Source organism: Salvelinus alpinus, chromosome 5 (genome assembly GCF_045679555.1).
Source record: "Salvelinus alpinus chromosome 5, SLU_Salpinus.1, whole genome shotgun sequence".
Taxonomy (NCBI): domain Eukaryota; kingdom Metazoa; phylum Chordata; class Actinopteri; order Salmoniformes; family Salmonidae; genus Salvelinus; species Salvelinus alpinus.
This window is the reverse complement of record NC_092090.1, coordinates 68,755,230-68,771,225: the sequence shown is the minus strand read 5'-3', so window position 1 is coordinate 68,771,225 and position 15,996 is coordinate 68,755,230. Positions and strand designations below refer to the sequence as shown.

At 43.4% G+C, this 15,996-nt stretch overlaps 1 protein-coding gene across 2 annotated transcripts in view; it reads right to left on the bottom strand.

The window, feature by feature from the left end:
• LOC139576590 (poly [ADP-ribose] polymerase tankyrase-1-like) overlaps nucleotides 1-13,296 on the bottom strand; it is a 28,665-nt gene extending 15,369 nt beyond the window's left edge. For both annotated transcript variants that reach the window (XM_071402854.1, XM_071402853.1), the window contains exons 1-16: nucleotides 12,796-13,296; nucleotides 11,672-11,896; nucleotides 11,201-11,296; nucleotides 10,983-11,019; nucleotides 10,815-10,890; nucleotides 8,146-8,166; nucleotides 4,623-4,717; nucleotides 4,325-4,391; nucleotides 4,028-4,214; nucleotides 3,687-3,808; nucleotides 3,274-3,365; nucleotides 2,974-3,052; nucleotides 2,621-2,792; nucleotides 2,253-2,332; nucleotides 1,967-2,112; nucleotides 1,345-1,510 (exon numbers count right to left, since the gene is read on the bottom strand). In XM_071402854.1, the coding sequence (XP_071258955.1) occupies nucleotides 1,345-1,510; nucleotides 1,967-2,112; nucleotides 2,253-2,332; nucleotides 2,621-2,792; nucleotides 2,974-3,052; nucleotides 3,274-3,365; nucleotides 3,687-3,808; nucleotides 4,028-4,214; nucleotides 4,325-4,391; nucleotides 4,623-4,717; nucleotides 8,146-8,166; nucleotides 10,815-10,890; nucleotides 10,983-11,019; nucleotides 11,201-11,296; nucleotides 11,672-11,896; nucleotides 12,796-13,249 (2,115 nt within the window). In that variant the 5' untranslated portion in view covers nucleotides 13,250-13,296. The remainder of the gene's footprint in view (nucleotides 1-1,344; nucleotides 1,511-1,966; nucleotides 2,113-2,252; nucleotides 2,333-2,620; nucleotides 2,793-2,973; nucleotides 3,053-3,273; nucleotides 3,366-3,686; nucleotides 3,809-4,027; nucleotides 4,215-4,324; nucleotides 4,392-4,622; nucleotides 4,718-8,145; nucleotides 8,167-10,814; nucleotides 10,891-10,982; nucleotides 11,020-11,200; nucleotides 11,297-11,671; nucleotides 11,897-12,795) is intronic.
• Nucleotides 13,297-15,996: the final 2,700 nt, after the last annotated feature.

The following is a 15,996-nucleotide window of genomic DNA, read 5'->3' as shown; positions in this document are numbered from 1 at the left end:
CCAAAATACCAGCAACAGTGTGTGAAAACCTTGTGAAGACTTACAGAAAACATTTGACCTCTGTCATTGCCAACAAAGGGTATATAACAAAATATTGAGATAAACTTTTGTTATTGACCAAATACTTATTTTCCACCATAATTTGCAAATAAATTCATTAAAAATCCTACAATGTAATTTTCTGGATTTTTCCCCCCTAATTTTGTCTGTCATAGTTGAAGTGTACCTATGATGAGAATTACAGTGGGAGAACTTGCACAATTGGTGGCTGACTAAATACTTTTTTGCCCCACTGTACCTTAAAAAAGGTAGGGGTGTGGATCAGAAAACCAGTCAGTGTCTGGTTTGACCATTTGATTGTGGCCTGTGGAATGTTGGCCCACTCCTCTTCAATGACTGTGTGAAGTGGTTGGGAACTGGAACACGCCATTGTACACATTGATCCAGAGCATCCGAAACATGCTCAATGGGTGACATGTCTGGTGAGTATGCAGGCCATGGAAGAACTTGGACATTTTCAGCATTCAGGAATTGTGCACAGATTCTTGCAACATGGTGCATTGTCATGCTGAATCATGAGGTGATGGCGGTGGATAAATGGCACAGCAATGGGCCTCAGGACCTTGTCACGGTATGTCTGTGCATTCAAATTGCCATCAATAAAATCAATTGTGTTCATTGTCCGTAGATTATGCCATACCATAACCCAACCACCACCATTGGGCACTCTATTCACAACAATGAAATCAGCAAACCAGTCATCCACACGATACCACATCTATCATCTGCCAGGTACAGTTGAAACTGGGATTCATTTGTGAAGAGCACAATTCTCCAGCATGCCAGTGGCCATCGAAGGTGAGCATTTGACCACTGAAGTTGGTTACGATGCCCAACTGCAGTCAAAAACAAATTGACACCTGTGGCATTGTGTTGTGTGAAAACTGCACATTTTAGAGTGGCCTTTGTCCCCAGCACAAGGTACACCTGTGTAATGATCATGCTATTTAATCACCTTCTTGATATGCCACACATGTCTGGTGGATGGATTGTCTTGGAAAAGGAGAAATGCTCTAACAGGGATGCAAACAAATTTGTACCTAAATTTTTAGCGAAATATGTTTTTCTGTATGCATGGAACATTTCTAGGATCTTTTATTTCAGCTCATGACACATGGGACCAACACTTAACATATTGTTCAGTATACATACAAAAATCTCATAGTTTAATAGTTTGTTCTGTCGTAGCTATAGATACTTCACTGTTTTGACTATATAAATGCCTCCTTATAGCCTCAGGCCATTTGGTCCTGATCATTTCAGAAGAGGCACAGCAAGACTAACCTTGAGCAGCAGTTTGCAGATCTCGTATTTGCCCTTGGCGGCAGCCTCGTGGAGAGGGGTGAACTTCCAGAGGTCAGCTACGTTCACCGATGCCCCGTGTCTCACCAGCAGCTCAGCCACCTCATAGTGACCGTAGGAGCAGGCGTTGTGGAGGGGCACCAGACCACTGCAGGACAGAGAGACTGACTAGTTACACCACTGAAGGAACAGAGATCCTATAAATGATGTATTTCAATCATTGAAAGTTTCAAGTACCGTGTGTATTTAATGCTAAATAAAATCCAATGATAAAGACTTATTCAAAACAGAATGAAAGCCTTTTTATTGACTATCTGAGGTGAAAGCAAAAGCAGCAGTCTTGTAAAAACAGACAGACCGAGGTAATACATTAACATTTTAATCATTTAGAAGACGCTCTTATCCAGAGTGACTTACAGGAGCAATTAGGGTTAAATGCCTTGCTCAAGGACAGACAGCCAGAGAGATTATATATAGATACAGATTTTTTTTTAAATCTGTCCGGCTCAGGGTTTCGAACCAGCAACCTTTCAGTTACTCGCCCAACGCTTTAACCGCTAGGCTACATTGTCCGCCTAGGGTGGACTAGGAGGATGACACGTACCCTTTGTCTTTAGCATGTACGTCAGCGCCATGATGTAGCAGGTACTCCACCACGGCCACACGGTTGTAGCCTGCAGCAAAGTGCAGAGGGGTAGAGTGACGACCCTCCAGGTCCCGACAGTTCACGTTCTGAGGAGTGCAGAGTTGCTACAAGACACAGACAGAAGATCAAGTGTGAGAGAGGATTGAGGGAGACATCTTGGATTCGTGGTAGTATGTAAAGCATCGTTGATGCATGTAACGGGATTGAACTCACGAACCTGAGACGATGTAGCTGATCAGCTTACCTGCACAGTGTCCAAATCTCCAGCCTTGGCGGCTTCCAGAAACCGGTAGTCGACATCAGAGTTACGAGTTGGAATATTTTCTGTAGGGAAGAGACCAACATTGTTAAATAACACATACCGAGATTTTTTTTTAAATTATTATAAAAACGAGAGTTAAAAAATAAAAATAAAACACTAAAATGATTGGGCAACATAAATCAATAGTTTCTCTGTTATACAACTTGCTAACTTTCCAACATTGATTAGCATAGCCTAGAATTTAAGGCCATGCATCTTACATCCACACAAGCAACATTGTCAATCACAATGTAGATAGAAGAATATGAAAGGTGATCTTTGTATTTAACCAAGACGCTCTACTGCTGTACCATTGAGGATCTGCTGCACGGCCTCGTTACCCATCTGTGAGGCAGTGAAGCCCTGTAGGGAGACGATGGCCGGGTCGGCCCCGTAGCTCAGCAGTAGCCTGCACGTCTGGATGTGGCCCGCCAGGGCTGCCCTGTGGAGGGCTGTCTGCCCTAGGGTGTCCACCGCATTTACCTGGAGGGAGGGAGACGGACAGAGGGAAGAGTCAGTCACTCAAACAGCAACATACTCACAGCTATGAATTTTTTTTAGTCACGTTATCAGATAGAGGCAAGTGAGAGCGAAAGGAGAGAAAAGAGCTAGATGAAAAGGTACATTAAATGATATGGTAATAGAGAGACCATGCAGTGTTCACCTTGGCTCCATGTTTCTGCAGCACCTCCAGGATGTCGTTGTGTGCTCTCTCAGCCGCTACATGCAGAGTCGTCATGAAGCTACAGACAGGACGAGAGACAGACAACCATTCGTACCTCACTATGGGGCTATTTGAATGCATATGGCAGTGTTTCCAGGCGTCGTGCAAAAGTCCCAAAAACTCAAACATTCTCAATTGAAAACAATAGGTACTAAACTATTTTTGTTGGGGGGAGGGGCATCTTATACAGTGGTAGGAGAAACACTGATACATGGTCTCTGAGTTTTAATGGTGTCTTACTCTTTGTTCTTCTCGTTGACGTTGGCACCTTTACGCAGTAGCAGCTCGGTCACCTGCTTCCGTTTGGGGTGAGGGGAAGCAACGGCACAGTGCTGAAACAGAGGGACAACACCTTCCATGAATCACTGTCCATCACATGGTTTATGCAAAATCCCTCAGGTTTTGTACTCGTTTTATAGTGGTCATCCTAGGCTATGCATGTCACACAAACGCGTTCTGATAGAGACATAATATTATGGCAGCCCTGTCCCCTATATAGTGCTCAACTTTTGACCGCAGACCACTTTTCAAAAGTAGTGCACTTAAGGGAATAGTTTGCCATTTGTGACACATCCATAGCTGTACATTATGAGATACTGTTAGGTGTCAGCACTGTGACATCGAGCATTAGCCAGAAGGAGAATGGATCTCACCAGGGCTGTCTCGTTGGTCTGTGGGTGTTTGAAGCTAATGATCTCCAGAGCCAGAGTCTTCTTCACTTTGGCCATGTCTGCCTCCCGAGCTGCCTGGAGCAGCGAATGACCTTTAAACTCATCTGGATGGTAGAAAGAGGATATTGACATTAATGTGAGAAGATCCGAGTGCTCAGGCAGGCCTTATCTTCAGTTTAGAAGGCGTGTGAGAGTGTGTTGTGTGCTGTCTATAGTCTTTGTGAATAGGGAGTGATGTGTGTGTGTGTGTATATAAGTATGTTTTTCTTCTTTGTTAACATGTATAAGGGGTGTGTGTATGCATGTCTCCCAGCAGAACTCACAGGTGAGCCGCTCTTTGAGTTCGGGGGTGGGGGCCAAGTCCACGGCGCTCTTGCTGTGGCAGTTGAGCAGGTTGGGGTCGGCCCCGTGGCTCAGCAGCAGAGAACACACCTCCACACGGTTCTTAGATGCAGCCTCGTGGAGAGGGGTGAACTGCCACAGGTCCATGGCATTCACACACGCTCCATGCTGTAAACACATAGACGATTTAATCCATCATTCTCCATCAATAAAAGCATTCGACATTCTAAAAGTCAAATTAAAGCTGGGTTTCAATGACAGGTCTATAAAACCCTTACCTTGAGAAGAAGCTCTGTGACCTCAAAGTGTCCATAGGAGCAGGCGTTGTGAAGAGGGACCAGGCCACTGTATGACAAATATACAGCCTTTTAATTGAATGATCATCATTCATTTCAAGTTCTACAAATTAACATATTCTATCACTATGACAATATGGTTGACTTTCTCAGCTGTGAAAATGTCTGAGAATGGGGCTTAGATGAGGAAACAGGGTAATGGCTCCTAATATAATTCACTACTTTTAACCAGGGCCTATATGATGTTTTTGCGATGCAGTCTATTTCAGAATTGTCTTACCCTTTGTCCTTGGCATGGACGTCTGCCCCGTGCTGCAGCAGTAGCTGGACGATGCGTACGCGGTTGTAACCAGCCGCCAGGTGCAGTGGGGTGGACTGGAAAAGAGGACATGTTATTAGACACAGAGCCCAGAGTCAATGCACCTCAGAACACACTGCCTTTAGGGAGCCAGAGTGAGTGAATGGCTGATTATACTTGGAAGCAAACTGTATACACTAGGTGGTCTGTGTGTTTTCATTGCAGTCAAGGTAAATGGTGGAAGGATGCAAGCTCAGAAAGGTTGTAGCCCACCCTAAAACAACAACTAGTGCTTTTTGAAGTCGGTTCGGTTTGATTATTAAAAAATAAATATATTTATACATTAAATGCATTAAGAAATAATGACATTAAAATGATTTTAGAGCTTTTAAAAGGAAATTCCCAAGCCAAAAATAGTGAACATTCAATTGCCAGGTTCATTATGAGTGGACATCAAGGAAATTACTATGAAATATTAAAATATCAGTTGTGTATGTTACTTAGTTATTTGATTACTTGATTTTTAATTCCTTAAAGTCATTATCTCTGCTCAGGCAGTAGCAGCCAGACAATATTATTTCTGTGTTCTCCATACCGTACTGTCATTAGTCATCCTATTTAGCTAGGTTAGCCTGCTTAAGTATGCTGCAGAGCAGTCTGACATTTTTAAATGTTTTATTAGTTCTTCAAAATAGATAAGGCATACTTTCACAAACTGTCTCTATCCCTCTCTCGTGGTGTTGTGTACATTCCTCCCTCATGCGGTCTGTGTGTATCTAACCTAACGTAGCAGGCATAAAAGTGTATCCATCTCTGTCCAAGATGGAAAGAACAGGCGCAATGGGTTATGGTCATTATGGTTGAGTCGCTGACGTGGTCTTCCTGTCTGGGTTGGCGCCCCCCCCCCCCCCCCCCTTGGGTTGTGCCACGGCGGAGATCTTTATGGGCTATACTTGGCCTTGTCTCAGGATGGTAAGTTGGTGGTTGAAGATATCCCTCTAGTGGTGTGGGGGCTGTGCTTTGGCAAAGTGGGTGGGGTTATATCCTGCCTGTTTGGCCCTGTCCGGGGGTATCATCGGATGGGGCCACAATGTCTCCCGACCCCTCCTGTCTCAGCCTCCAGTATTTATGCTGCAGTAGTTTATGTGTCGGGGGGCTAGGGTCAGTCTGTTATATCTGGAGTACTTCTCCTGTCTTATCCGGTGTCCTGTGTGAATTTAAGTATGCTCTCTCTAATTCTCTCTTTCTCTCTCTCGGAGGACCTAAGCCCTAGGACCATGCCTCAGGACTACCTGGCATGATGACTCCTTGCTGTCCCCAGTCCACCTGTCCGTACTGCTGCTCCAGTTTCAACTGTTCTGCCTGCGGCTATGGAACCCTACCCTGTTCACCGGACCTGCTGTTTTCAACTCTCTAGAGACAGCAGGAGCGGTAGAGATACTCTTAATGATCGGCTATGGAAAGCCAACTGACATTTACTCCTGAGGTGCTGACTTGCTGCACCTTCGACAACTACTGTGATTATTATTATTTGACCATGCTGGTCATTTATGAACATTTGAACATCTTGGTCATGTTCTGTTATAATCTCCACCCGGCACAGCCAGAAGAGGACTGGCCACCCCTCATAGCCTGGTTCCTCTCTAGGTTTCTTCCTAGGTTTGGGCCTTTCTAGGGAGTTTTTCCTAGCCGTCGTGCTTCTACACCTGCATTGCTTGCTGTTTGGGGTTTTAGGCTGGGTTTCTGTACAGCACTTTGTGATATCAGCTGATGTAGAAAGGGCTATATAAATAAATTTGATTTAGGTAATTACCACATTCCTGAGCAGAATTAGGTTGAATATTTGCTTAATGAAAACTACAACTCCCTTCAGCCCAGCTTCCCAGTTCTTGACTTCTCTCGTGAATTATTTGATTTCTCTCTAGAGAAACGGCACGTTCGTCTCACAAAAAACCTAAACTAAATGGAATTCAAGGAGTTTAACAGACTTTGGTCAAATAGTTGTTTAATAGCCCCACCCCTAAAAAAAAGTGGTTAATCGCTTAGCACTAACTATGCAAGTTTGACAGCAAGTCTCAGATCATGCATCTTAAAAATATACTTCTTAGGTCACACACTGACGCGAGCTTACCTCTGAAAATAAAGGACAAAAGGGAAATCTGACTTCCAACATGCATCAAATTAATGTGAAATGTAAACATTGAGCTAGTCAAAACGGAGTTTGTCCCTCAACTACACCCCTTACAAAACATAACGCTTGCTAAAAGGCTGGCTAAGGAAGGCTTGAATCTACTGTGTATTCATAAAAATGTGTATGCCCATTCCAAATCACATGATGCCTATGTGAACCAAGCATTACAACGTTAGTGTATGCAAAGCTGTGTCATAGATACCGGTTATCCACCCATGAGTCTACCAACAGCTGACCTCGCAGACAGAGAGGAAGAAACAGTAGCATTCATGCACTGGTATTAAAATAAGACCACTGCACAACTCAGACATAGTGAGGATGATCACTGAATCACCAGAACACAACAGATTATCCAAATCAAATCAGGGCCCGGTTTCCCAAAAGCATCTTAAGGCAATGACAGGTCTTCGGTTCTGTTTGGAAACCGGGCCCTGACTAATAATAGGATCATTCAGTGTTTGATGAAGGCAATCACAAGAAAAGAAAAGCATTAATACAAAAAGCATGAGCAGCGACGACGGCACAGCACTTAAAGATGAGGAATGATTTGTTTCGTTTTTAACCAAGGAATATGACCTAGTCAAGACTAGAAGAAGTGAGAAGTGGACAGTGACGAAATCACAAACAGTACAAGAACTGATTGACAAAATGCAGGTGGATGCTTCCAGACATGCACGTATGATTATCAAAAAAGAAAAAAGTCACAGGCCTACAATAAATAGAATGATTGAAGAGCAAGAAGTGATTGAAACTCGGCAGAGGTGAAAGGGTGTAAAGCAGTTAGAGGGGTGCAGAAAGGAGGAGGGAGCACTCGAAAAGCAGGCAATGTGGAATTTGAGCTCCTTTCCAAATCCAACAAGCAGAGCGGCCATGGCCTTAGAACCACCTTCCAACCTCCACCACACGCACTAAAACACACACACACACACACCACACCTGGGTTCAAATATAGTAGGCACGTCTGATTTCTTTCAAATACTTTCCGAATTTGATTGAGACTGCCAGAAGTGTCAAATGGGTGTAGTTTACACTTTGGGGACTAGTCCTACTCCATCATTACTATTGCACCAGACAAGCTCAATCACGCACAGCTAAAGTATTTGAAAGACAACAAATCATATTTCAACCCAGGTCTGGCACACACACACACAGGAGCATTAGGGTGGGGAATATGAAAGTGACCAGTAGACCCAGGTCCATGATGTGCAATTATGAGTGAGAGCCAGCGTATTGGTCAAATACAACACGGATTAAAGAAAAAATGTACATCACAAAAGTGCAACAATCAGGTGGCTGTTATCGAGATAAACTTACCAGCATTTTTTGGGATGTTGACTGATCGACAATGTTGCCAGATTCACACAAAAAACAAAACAAAACAAAAAATTACTAAATTGTAGCATTTTTCTTTCACAGCAAGAGATAATACTTCTAGCCCATCACCCTTTTAAAGTAATTGAGAGACACACCAGAATTATCACTTTATATAAATTCAAAGAGACACCAGGTACAATGAGTACACAGCTTAAGGGAAATGTGACTCCGAGGTATTCTTAGTAAGGCAGCCAGGCTCCCTGGTTATCCCCTAAGGACAAATGGCCCAGTCATAAACCCAAATATGTTCCGCCAACAAATCAGAGATGGAGGAGGAAAAGCTGCTATGATTAGAAAAAAATAAGGATTTCCTAAATGTCAGTTGAGAACAAGGTAATGTGCTTGGAAAACATATATCAAAGAATATTGATTAGGATTTTAATTTATCCACTTTTGGGACCTGGTTAGCCAGAGTGAATTACAATGGCAGAAAAATACTGCTCATCCTAGTCAATAGCCTCAAGAGTACACATTACTCATAATTACGAAAAGGAGACCAAGATATGGTTTCTTGCCAACTAGGAGATTTTTGACGAGGACTCGCCTATTTATGAAAATGCACTGGGGGTGAAAAATTGAATATTTAAAAACTGGTGCCAAACAGGAAAAGGGGTAAACAAAAAAATTAAAATCAAAAATAACCCAGTCCAATGCCACAATTACCAATGCAAAGTAGAGCCTTCTGACTTTTCAAGTACACACTTTCCTCAGACTGAAGTTAATTGTCTAGTCGTGATGCACTGAGTAGAGAAAGGAAGGCTCTGGTGAAGCACAATGCTCTTTGATCTAAACACTCACGCATCAACAGATAAAAACAACAACGCAAAGATTTCTATAATCCTAAACAGGCACTCTATCTACAGTATGTCGACAAAGCCCAGCACGAGTCATGACAACAAGTCAATGACACAGTGTGCTAAAGGAGGCAGAATGCAATGATTTAAAATGAAGTTCCCATAACATATACCCTACATGATAGAATATGAATGGACGTGGTTAACCATGACCTAATATTAAACAGATTTTTAGGCCTACATAAAAATAAAAAAGAGCTGAAGGCTTAGAGCTATTATATTCAATTAGCGCTCAAGATAACAGTTTTCTTAGGAATTAGAAAAATTCGATGGATATAGGGACAACTTGGTTATAGAAAACATTGGGTGTGTAGAAGACAGAGGATCAGTGTTTCTAGGGTTAGGGGTAACTGAGGGACCAAAATAAAAGTGAAAATAATTCCTACCAAACCCACCCGCCAAAAATATTTGGAGCAATACCTAACCACAGAAGGAGTAGAAAATAAGATAAAAGCCTTCGTCTTAACCACAGAAAAACATTTTTTACTTAACTTCTACACACAGGGGATGGTTGAACAGGGTGAGATATGTTTATATACAATGAAACAAACGGATGACATTTCGACTCTGATCACAGGAGCTAAAAATATTTAGACAGATGGGCATCTTTTAGGTCAAATATCAGAGAAATCCATGTTGATAGATAACCGTTAAAGGGATACTGAAGGACTCCCCCAGAGTTAGATGAACACGTGGATACCATTACCATTTGTATGTCTCTGTGTGCAGTGTGAAAGAAGTTGCTAACTAGCATTAGTGCAATTGGTAACTAGTTTTAGCGCAATGACTGGAAGTCTATGGTAATTGCTAGCATGCTAATAGATACCATAGACACAGATATTTCACCAGATGTATAAATATGAAGCACCCGCTTGGTGTTTACACTTACTACAAAATATAGTAGTGAGAGGAAGCCCAGTGGCCGGCAGAAGATGAAAGGAGATGGTTTGGCCAACATTTAGCAAATTGTCTCATCGATGAAACATTTGATCTCAATACAGTTTTCTGTTGCCAAAACTACAATCTGTTATGAACAGAGTGGACTAAGTTTTGTAGACTTTACCCTTTGCCAAAGTTTAAAAAATGGCATTGTTTCGAAGGAATGCAAAGGTGAATTGAGTTATTGCATACGTGCACGTCACTGAGTAGGCGTTACCTAAAGGAAATATGCAGACGCTTGCTAGAACGGGCCAGTAGGATCTCGCTAGCTCTTGCTTGGCTCTGCCCACCTCCTTGCTTGTTCTGCCCACTATGACTTATTTGGTCCTATTGGAAACGACAGGCTGTGGTCCATCTTGGTTTGGTTATAAAAATCTTTCCCATTGACTTCCAGACATAGCGCTAACGCTAGTTAGCATTTGCCCACAAAACTACATCTAACTTCCTTCATACTGGATGCAGAGACATAAAAATGGTATCCATTAGTGCATTTGACTCTGGGGAAGTAGACAAATGGCTTCCTTGCCAAAATCCCAAGTATCCCTTTAAGTCAATACAGTAAATTGAGTCAAGCTTCCCCTGCTTAAATCCAATCCAATGACAAATCCTTTTCAAATTATGCAGACTAGGATTAGATGGTGTTTTTAATCCCCACACCACAGTGACTTTGTTTTGGTAATTAGGCTGACAGAGTTTCTCCATACTTTTGTTGCTGTTGGTCACGCAAATCTTATGAACATGTCAAGCATCTGCTACAATATTATACAACATTAACATAATGTGTGGGGATGGAAGGTTGCGATGGTGATATTTTACCTTGCGGCCATCACTGGCATGGCAGTTGACATTTAACGGGGTCAGTAGTGCCATCAGTTTTTCCTCGTTGCCACTCCTGTAGCACACAGACAACAGAGGAGAGACATTACATATGTTGCATTATAAAATGTGTAAAGATGTGATAGGTAACATAAAAATAGCACTGACCTTGCTGCTTCCAGGAGTTCATCCTTCTTGTACTCACCTGAATACAAAAATACCAGGTTAGAACAGCACAAAGTCAAGACAAGCCATGATTCACATAAAAAGGTTACAGTCCAGGTCGTTAAAGTTGCAGTCAAGTTAAAACAGAAAGACAACCTGGAACATACCCAACATAATGGGGGAGATAACCGACTGAAAGGGGATAGTTGTATGAAACTCACCAGTAAGCACAGCCTTGGCAGAGGGGTCTGCCAGATCCAGGGCAGACTTGCCGTCCGTATTACGGATGTTGGGATCGGCGCCATGCTGGAGGAGCACTTTGTGAAGGAGACAGGAAACAGTTTCAATATTTTAATTCAATTATAGTCTTATACCTTTGAGTTTAGAGTACTTTAACTATAGTCATGCACCTAAGCACACTTGTAGATTACTTAAATTCAATATAGTCAACATAAACCTTGTTAATTTTGGGAAAGTTAAGTGTTGAAAGAAACAAAATAGTATATTTGGGTGCAGGAATAAAGCACTGGGCGCAGCAATATTGTGTGGACCTCTCATTCATTTGTCACGGTAAAAAAAATATAAAAAAATGTGCCCAGCACAGGTATTCTCAAGTTTAGGATGTGCATGTCACCCTCATTATATTCAAAGACAAAACAAAACAGACCATCATCATAGTAATCCATCCTTACCGATGCACACATCAATCTTGCCTTTGATGGCTGCCTCGTGCAGAGGTGTGTAGTTCCAGTTGTCCCGTGCATTGGGGTCTGCACCTTGGCACAGCAGGAGACTGACCACCTCGGCATGGCCAAAGGAGCAGGCGTTGTGAAGGGGAATGAGACCACCGTCATCTCTAGCATGCACATTAGCTCCAGTCTGTAAAAGGTGCTCAACCACATCCTTTCGTCCAAAACCTGACATGGCAACAGACAAAACCTGGTCAGTGCATACAAGTTAAGTTTCATTAGGTGTATGTAAAGGAGACACGTGGTATACACGTCCAACTAAATGCTTACTTGCAGGTTCCTTCGACATTGCAACAACCATAAGAAATAAAGATAAGAATACCAACATAAAGTAAATGGGTCAGTAGAATAGAATAAACATTTTAGCATAAGTACAATACAGGAAGGCAAAATGTATAAGGCGGCAGGTAGCCTAGCGGTTAAGAGGTTTGGCCCTAAATGGTAAAGTAATGTCGCTTCTACAAAAGAAAACTAACAACATTACAGAGAGCACAATATCAACAACCTAAACTACTATTTTTATTTGCAGCTCCTCTAGAATGTAAAAACGGGGTGCACAATTTTGTCCAAGCCCTGCACTAACAGTCCGGATTCCATAAATCAGCTGGTAACCAACCATTGCGTTGCTGAACAGGGGTGTGTTAGTACTGGGTAAGAACAAAACAAGTTAAAACACTGGGGGTCGCCAATTATTAAATGTATTAACACCCATGAAACAACACATCTGTGAATTTTTGTTTACACTTAGTAAGTAGTTAGCAGCTACGAGGGATGAGTTAGATTTGAGGCCTTCTGTCCCCATCGGTAGGTGTGCCAAACTGTTTTTAGCGTTATAGTTTGCTATCCGTTTTCGATGGGCCTTGGTCTTGGCAAACTAGCCAGATAGTTAACGTTAGAGAATAAAAACATGAACATGTATTGTTAACTAATAACTAGAGAGCCATTCCCGTCGTGACAACTACAGATTGTGATATTTTAGCACGCACAAGTAAGGCGATGTGTGAAAACACGTCAACGATCCAGCTCGCGCTGACAACAAAAACAAAGCTTGCTAACGCTTAGCTAACCTGCAGCGAAATGCAGAGGGGTAGATTTTCGCCCGGCCATGTCCTTCGCATTCACATTCACCGAGTCTACAAGTCTCTTCACACGGGATACATCTCCATTCCGACAGGCCTCAAATAGATCCCTGAAAGCCCCCCCGACCCCGCTACTGCCGTCGCCGGGGCTCATGCCTCCTGAACCGGGGCTCGAGACACTACTACTCTCCCCGCCGGAGGTTGTTGTGGTCGGGCTTGTGCTGCTCCCAGTGCTGAGGGCCGGGGCTGGAAGATCCGGAGAGCCCGAAGGATTCTCCATGCCTGCACTGCATCCACGCTCACCATCCGGGGGCATTGACGTCGCTGCCACAAGATCAATTGGCAGAGAGTCCGGAGGACTTACAGAAAGAGAACTGTTTCGTGGCGGAGATTGCAGGTTACCCTGCTGTTGTTGCTGCGATGAGCGACGAGACACCGCCATTTTCGCAGCAGCTCACTGGAAACAAAAACAGCCTTTTTCTTATTTTTCTTCAGTGTGGTTTATCGGCGGTTGGCATCCAACGTTATGGTGCATTACCGCCACCTACTGTCATGGAGTGTGGGCCAGCGACAGGGAGAAACTAAATCCTACCTGTCAGCCCGTTGCTCTTAATAAAACATATACAATATTTGAGACTATATCTAATGACGTTCTACTCAATATACCCTTTAAACTAATTTCCTGTATCCCTTCTCTCTCATACTAGATCTCAACCTCTCTCTTCCCCCCTGATACTGCCCACACATGCTCCACGATTTCTGTTTCCTGGCAATAATCACACTTTCCTGTTAGATACTTTCCTATCACATTTAAGGTCTTATTCAACTGGCTGTATCCCACCCTTAATCTTGTAAAATTAGCCTCCTCTCCTCTGTCCCTTCCTGCTGTCCTCCCCTCCCCTTCCTCTGTACATGAAATAAATGCCTGTCTATCCTTCTCCTGCCATCTCTGCAACATCACTGTCCATATCAGTCTTTTTGCCTCTGCCTTGGTCATTGAAACTACAACTTCAACATTCCCACTACTAAGTGCTTGTTTAGCCTGTACATCAACTGCCATGTTCCCTTCCACCCCCACATGGGCTGGAACCGAAGTAAATCTTATCTGTACTCATTTGTCTAATCCTGCAATGGGTTTGTAGCACCTCATAAAGCAGGTCTTGTCTCCTACGTGAGCTAAAGGACTGGAGACTCACTATACATTAATCAGAGCAAATAACTACCCTGTCTGGTTTGACTTCCTCCACCCACTGCAAGGCCAACAGTATGGCCATCAGCTCTGCCGTATATACAACCAGATTATCTGTAATATGTTTCCTGATTGCCACACCACATTCCTGCACTACAAATTCTGACCAAGTGTTTCCTGTCCTTGGATCTTTTGAAACATCTGTGTAAATAGCCACAAAATTCTGATACACAGTATCCAGACGTCTCTTAAACAAATCAGATGGATCAACACTCTCCCTATCTTTCTGTCGTCTCTCCAACACTTCTAGATCAACTACTGGAGGTGGGAGTAGCCATGGTGTATTTACAGGAATAGCTACCATTGGACTAAACTCCCTTCCATACAATCCCATCTCCTTAGCCTGGGTATTACCCACCCACCCAAAGCTTGTGTTCTGTCTTCGCTCGTGTTCCCAGCATGCCTGTAAAATCCCTTTTGCAGGCTGAGACATCCCATGTCCCTGTAGGTTGACCCAATAATTCATTGCCAGCTGCTGTCTCCTAATCTGCAATGGCATATCCCCCATCTCCACCGGTAGTGCAGATACTGGGGAGGTCCGAAACGCCCCACTACATATTCTAAGTGCTTGCCCCGGTATGACATCTAGTCTTTCCAATGAGGTCCGGGCTGCCGAACCATATGCTATACTGCCATAGTCTCCAAGTTTCTCCCATATTACCTCAAGCATACCTCATCTCCCACCTTCCTCCTGCTAAAGAACACTGTCTGAGTTTTCTCGACAGAGAACCTGAATCCCCACATTAATTCTCACCGCTCTACCTACATCACTTGTTTCCTTTACCTTCCTGACTATGTATGGCACATTTCTTCCCCTCTTCCATAAGGCCCCATCTTCTGCAAATAACAACCTCCCAATATCCGTCCGTATCTGAAAGTAAACATCATTGAGAACAACATAGGACTAATCACGCTCCCCTGCGGTGTACCGTTATCCACCCTGATAGACTTCCCCACCCTCACCTGGATAGACCTTCAAACAGGAAATTCTTTATCCAGTTGTACGTTCTTCCTCCTACCCTCATAATATCAAGCTTGGTTAACAACTCCTCCTTCCACATCATATCGTATGCCTTCACATCAAAATAGACAGCTACAACAATCTCCTAGTTCACCTGAGCCTTCCTGACCTCTGATTCAAAGCAGAGAACTGGGTCCATAGTTCCCCCACCCTTCCTGAACCCACTCTGATGTGGCGATACTAGCTCTCCAGAAAGTAAGTTAACCTCTTCGTAATCATACGTTCCATAATCTTACATACATGTGATGTTAAAGCTACTGGCAGATAGCCTGTTAACCTCGTTAGGTCCTTCCCTGGCTTCCAGATTGGTACCACTACTGTCTCCTTCCAACTGCCTGGTAGTTTCCCCTCCTCCCACACTCTGTTGTACAACACCAATACCTTATACAGTGCATCACTAAAATGGGAAAACATAACATAGCACACCTCATCTTCCCAGGTGAAGTTAACCCAACCTTACCTTTTGCCCTTTTCACCTCTGCCATTGTAAATGGTGCATTCAACACATAATTTACATCCTCCTATCCAGCACCCCAGGATGCTCCTCTCTCGTTCTCCCCCTCCCCCTCTGACAAATTTGCCTAGCTATGCACTTGGACAAATGCTTCGGCCATCATTTCTGCCTTCGCATCTGTTACTGCCACATCCTTCCCACTTGTCAACACTGGATAATCCCACTCCCTTCATCCTCTTAATCATCCCCCACACTTCTCCCACAGGTGTCGCCCTTCAAATGGTGTCACAGCACCAAAGCCAACATGACCTCTTTGCCTGACGAATAGTTCTCTTCACCAGAGCCTGCTTATACTGAATCAGATGTTGGAAGTTATGTCCTTTTCAGTACTCCAAATGCCCTGTTCCTACTCCTCACCATTACCCCACACTCCTCTGTCCACCACGGGACTGCTTTCCTCCTCCT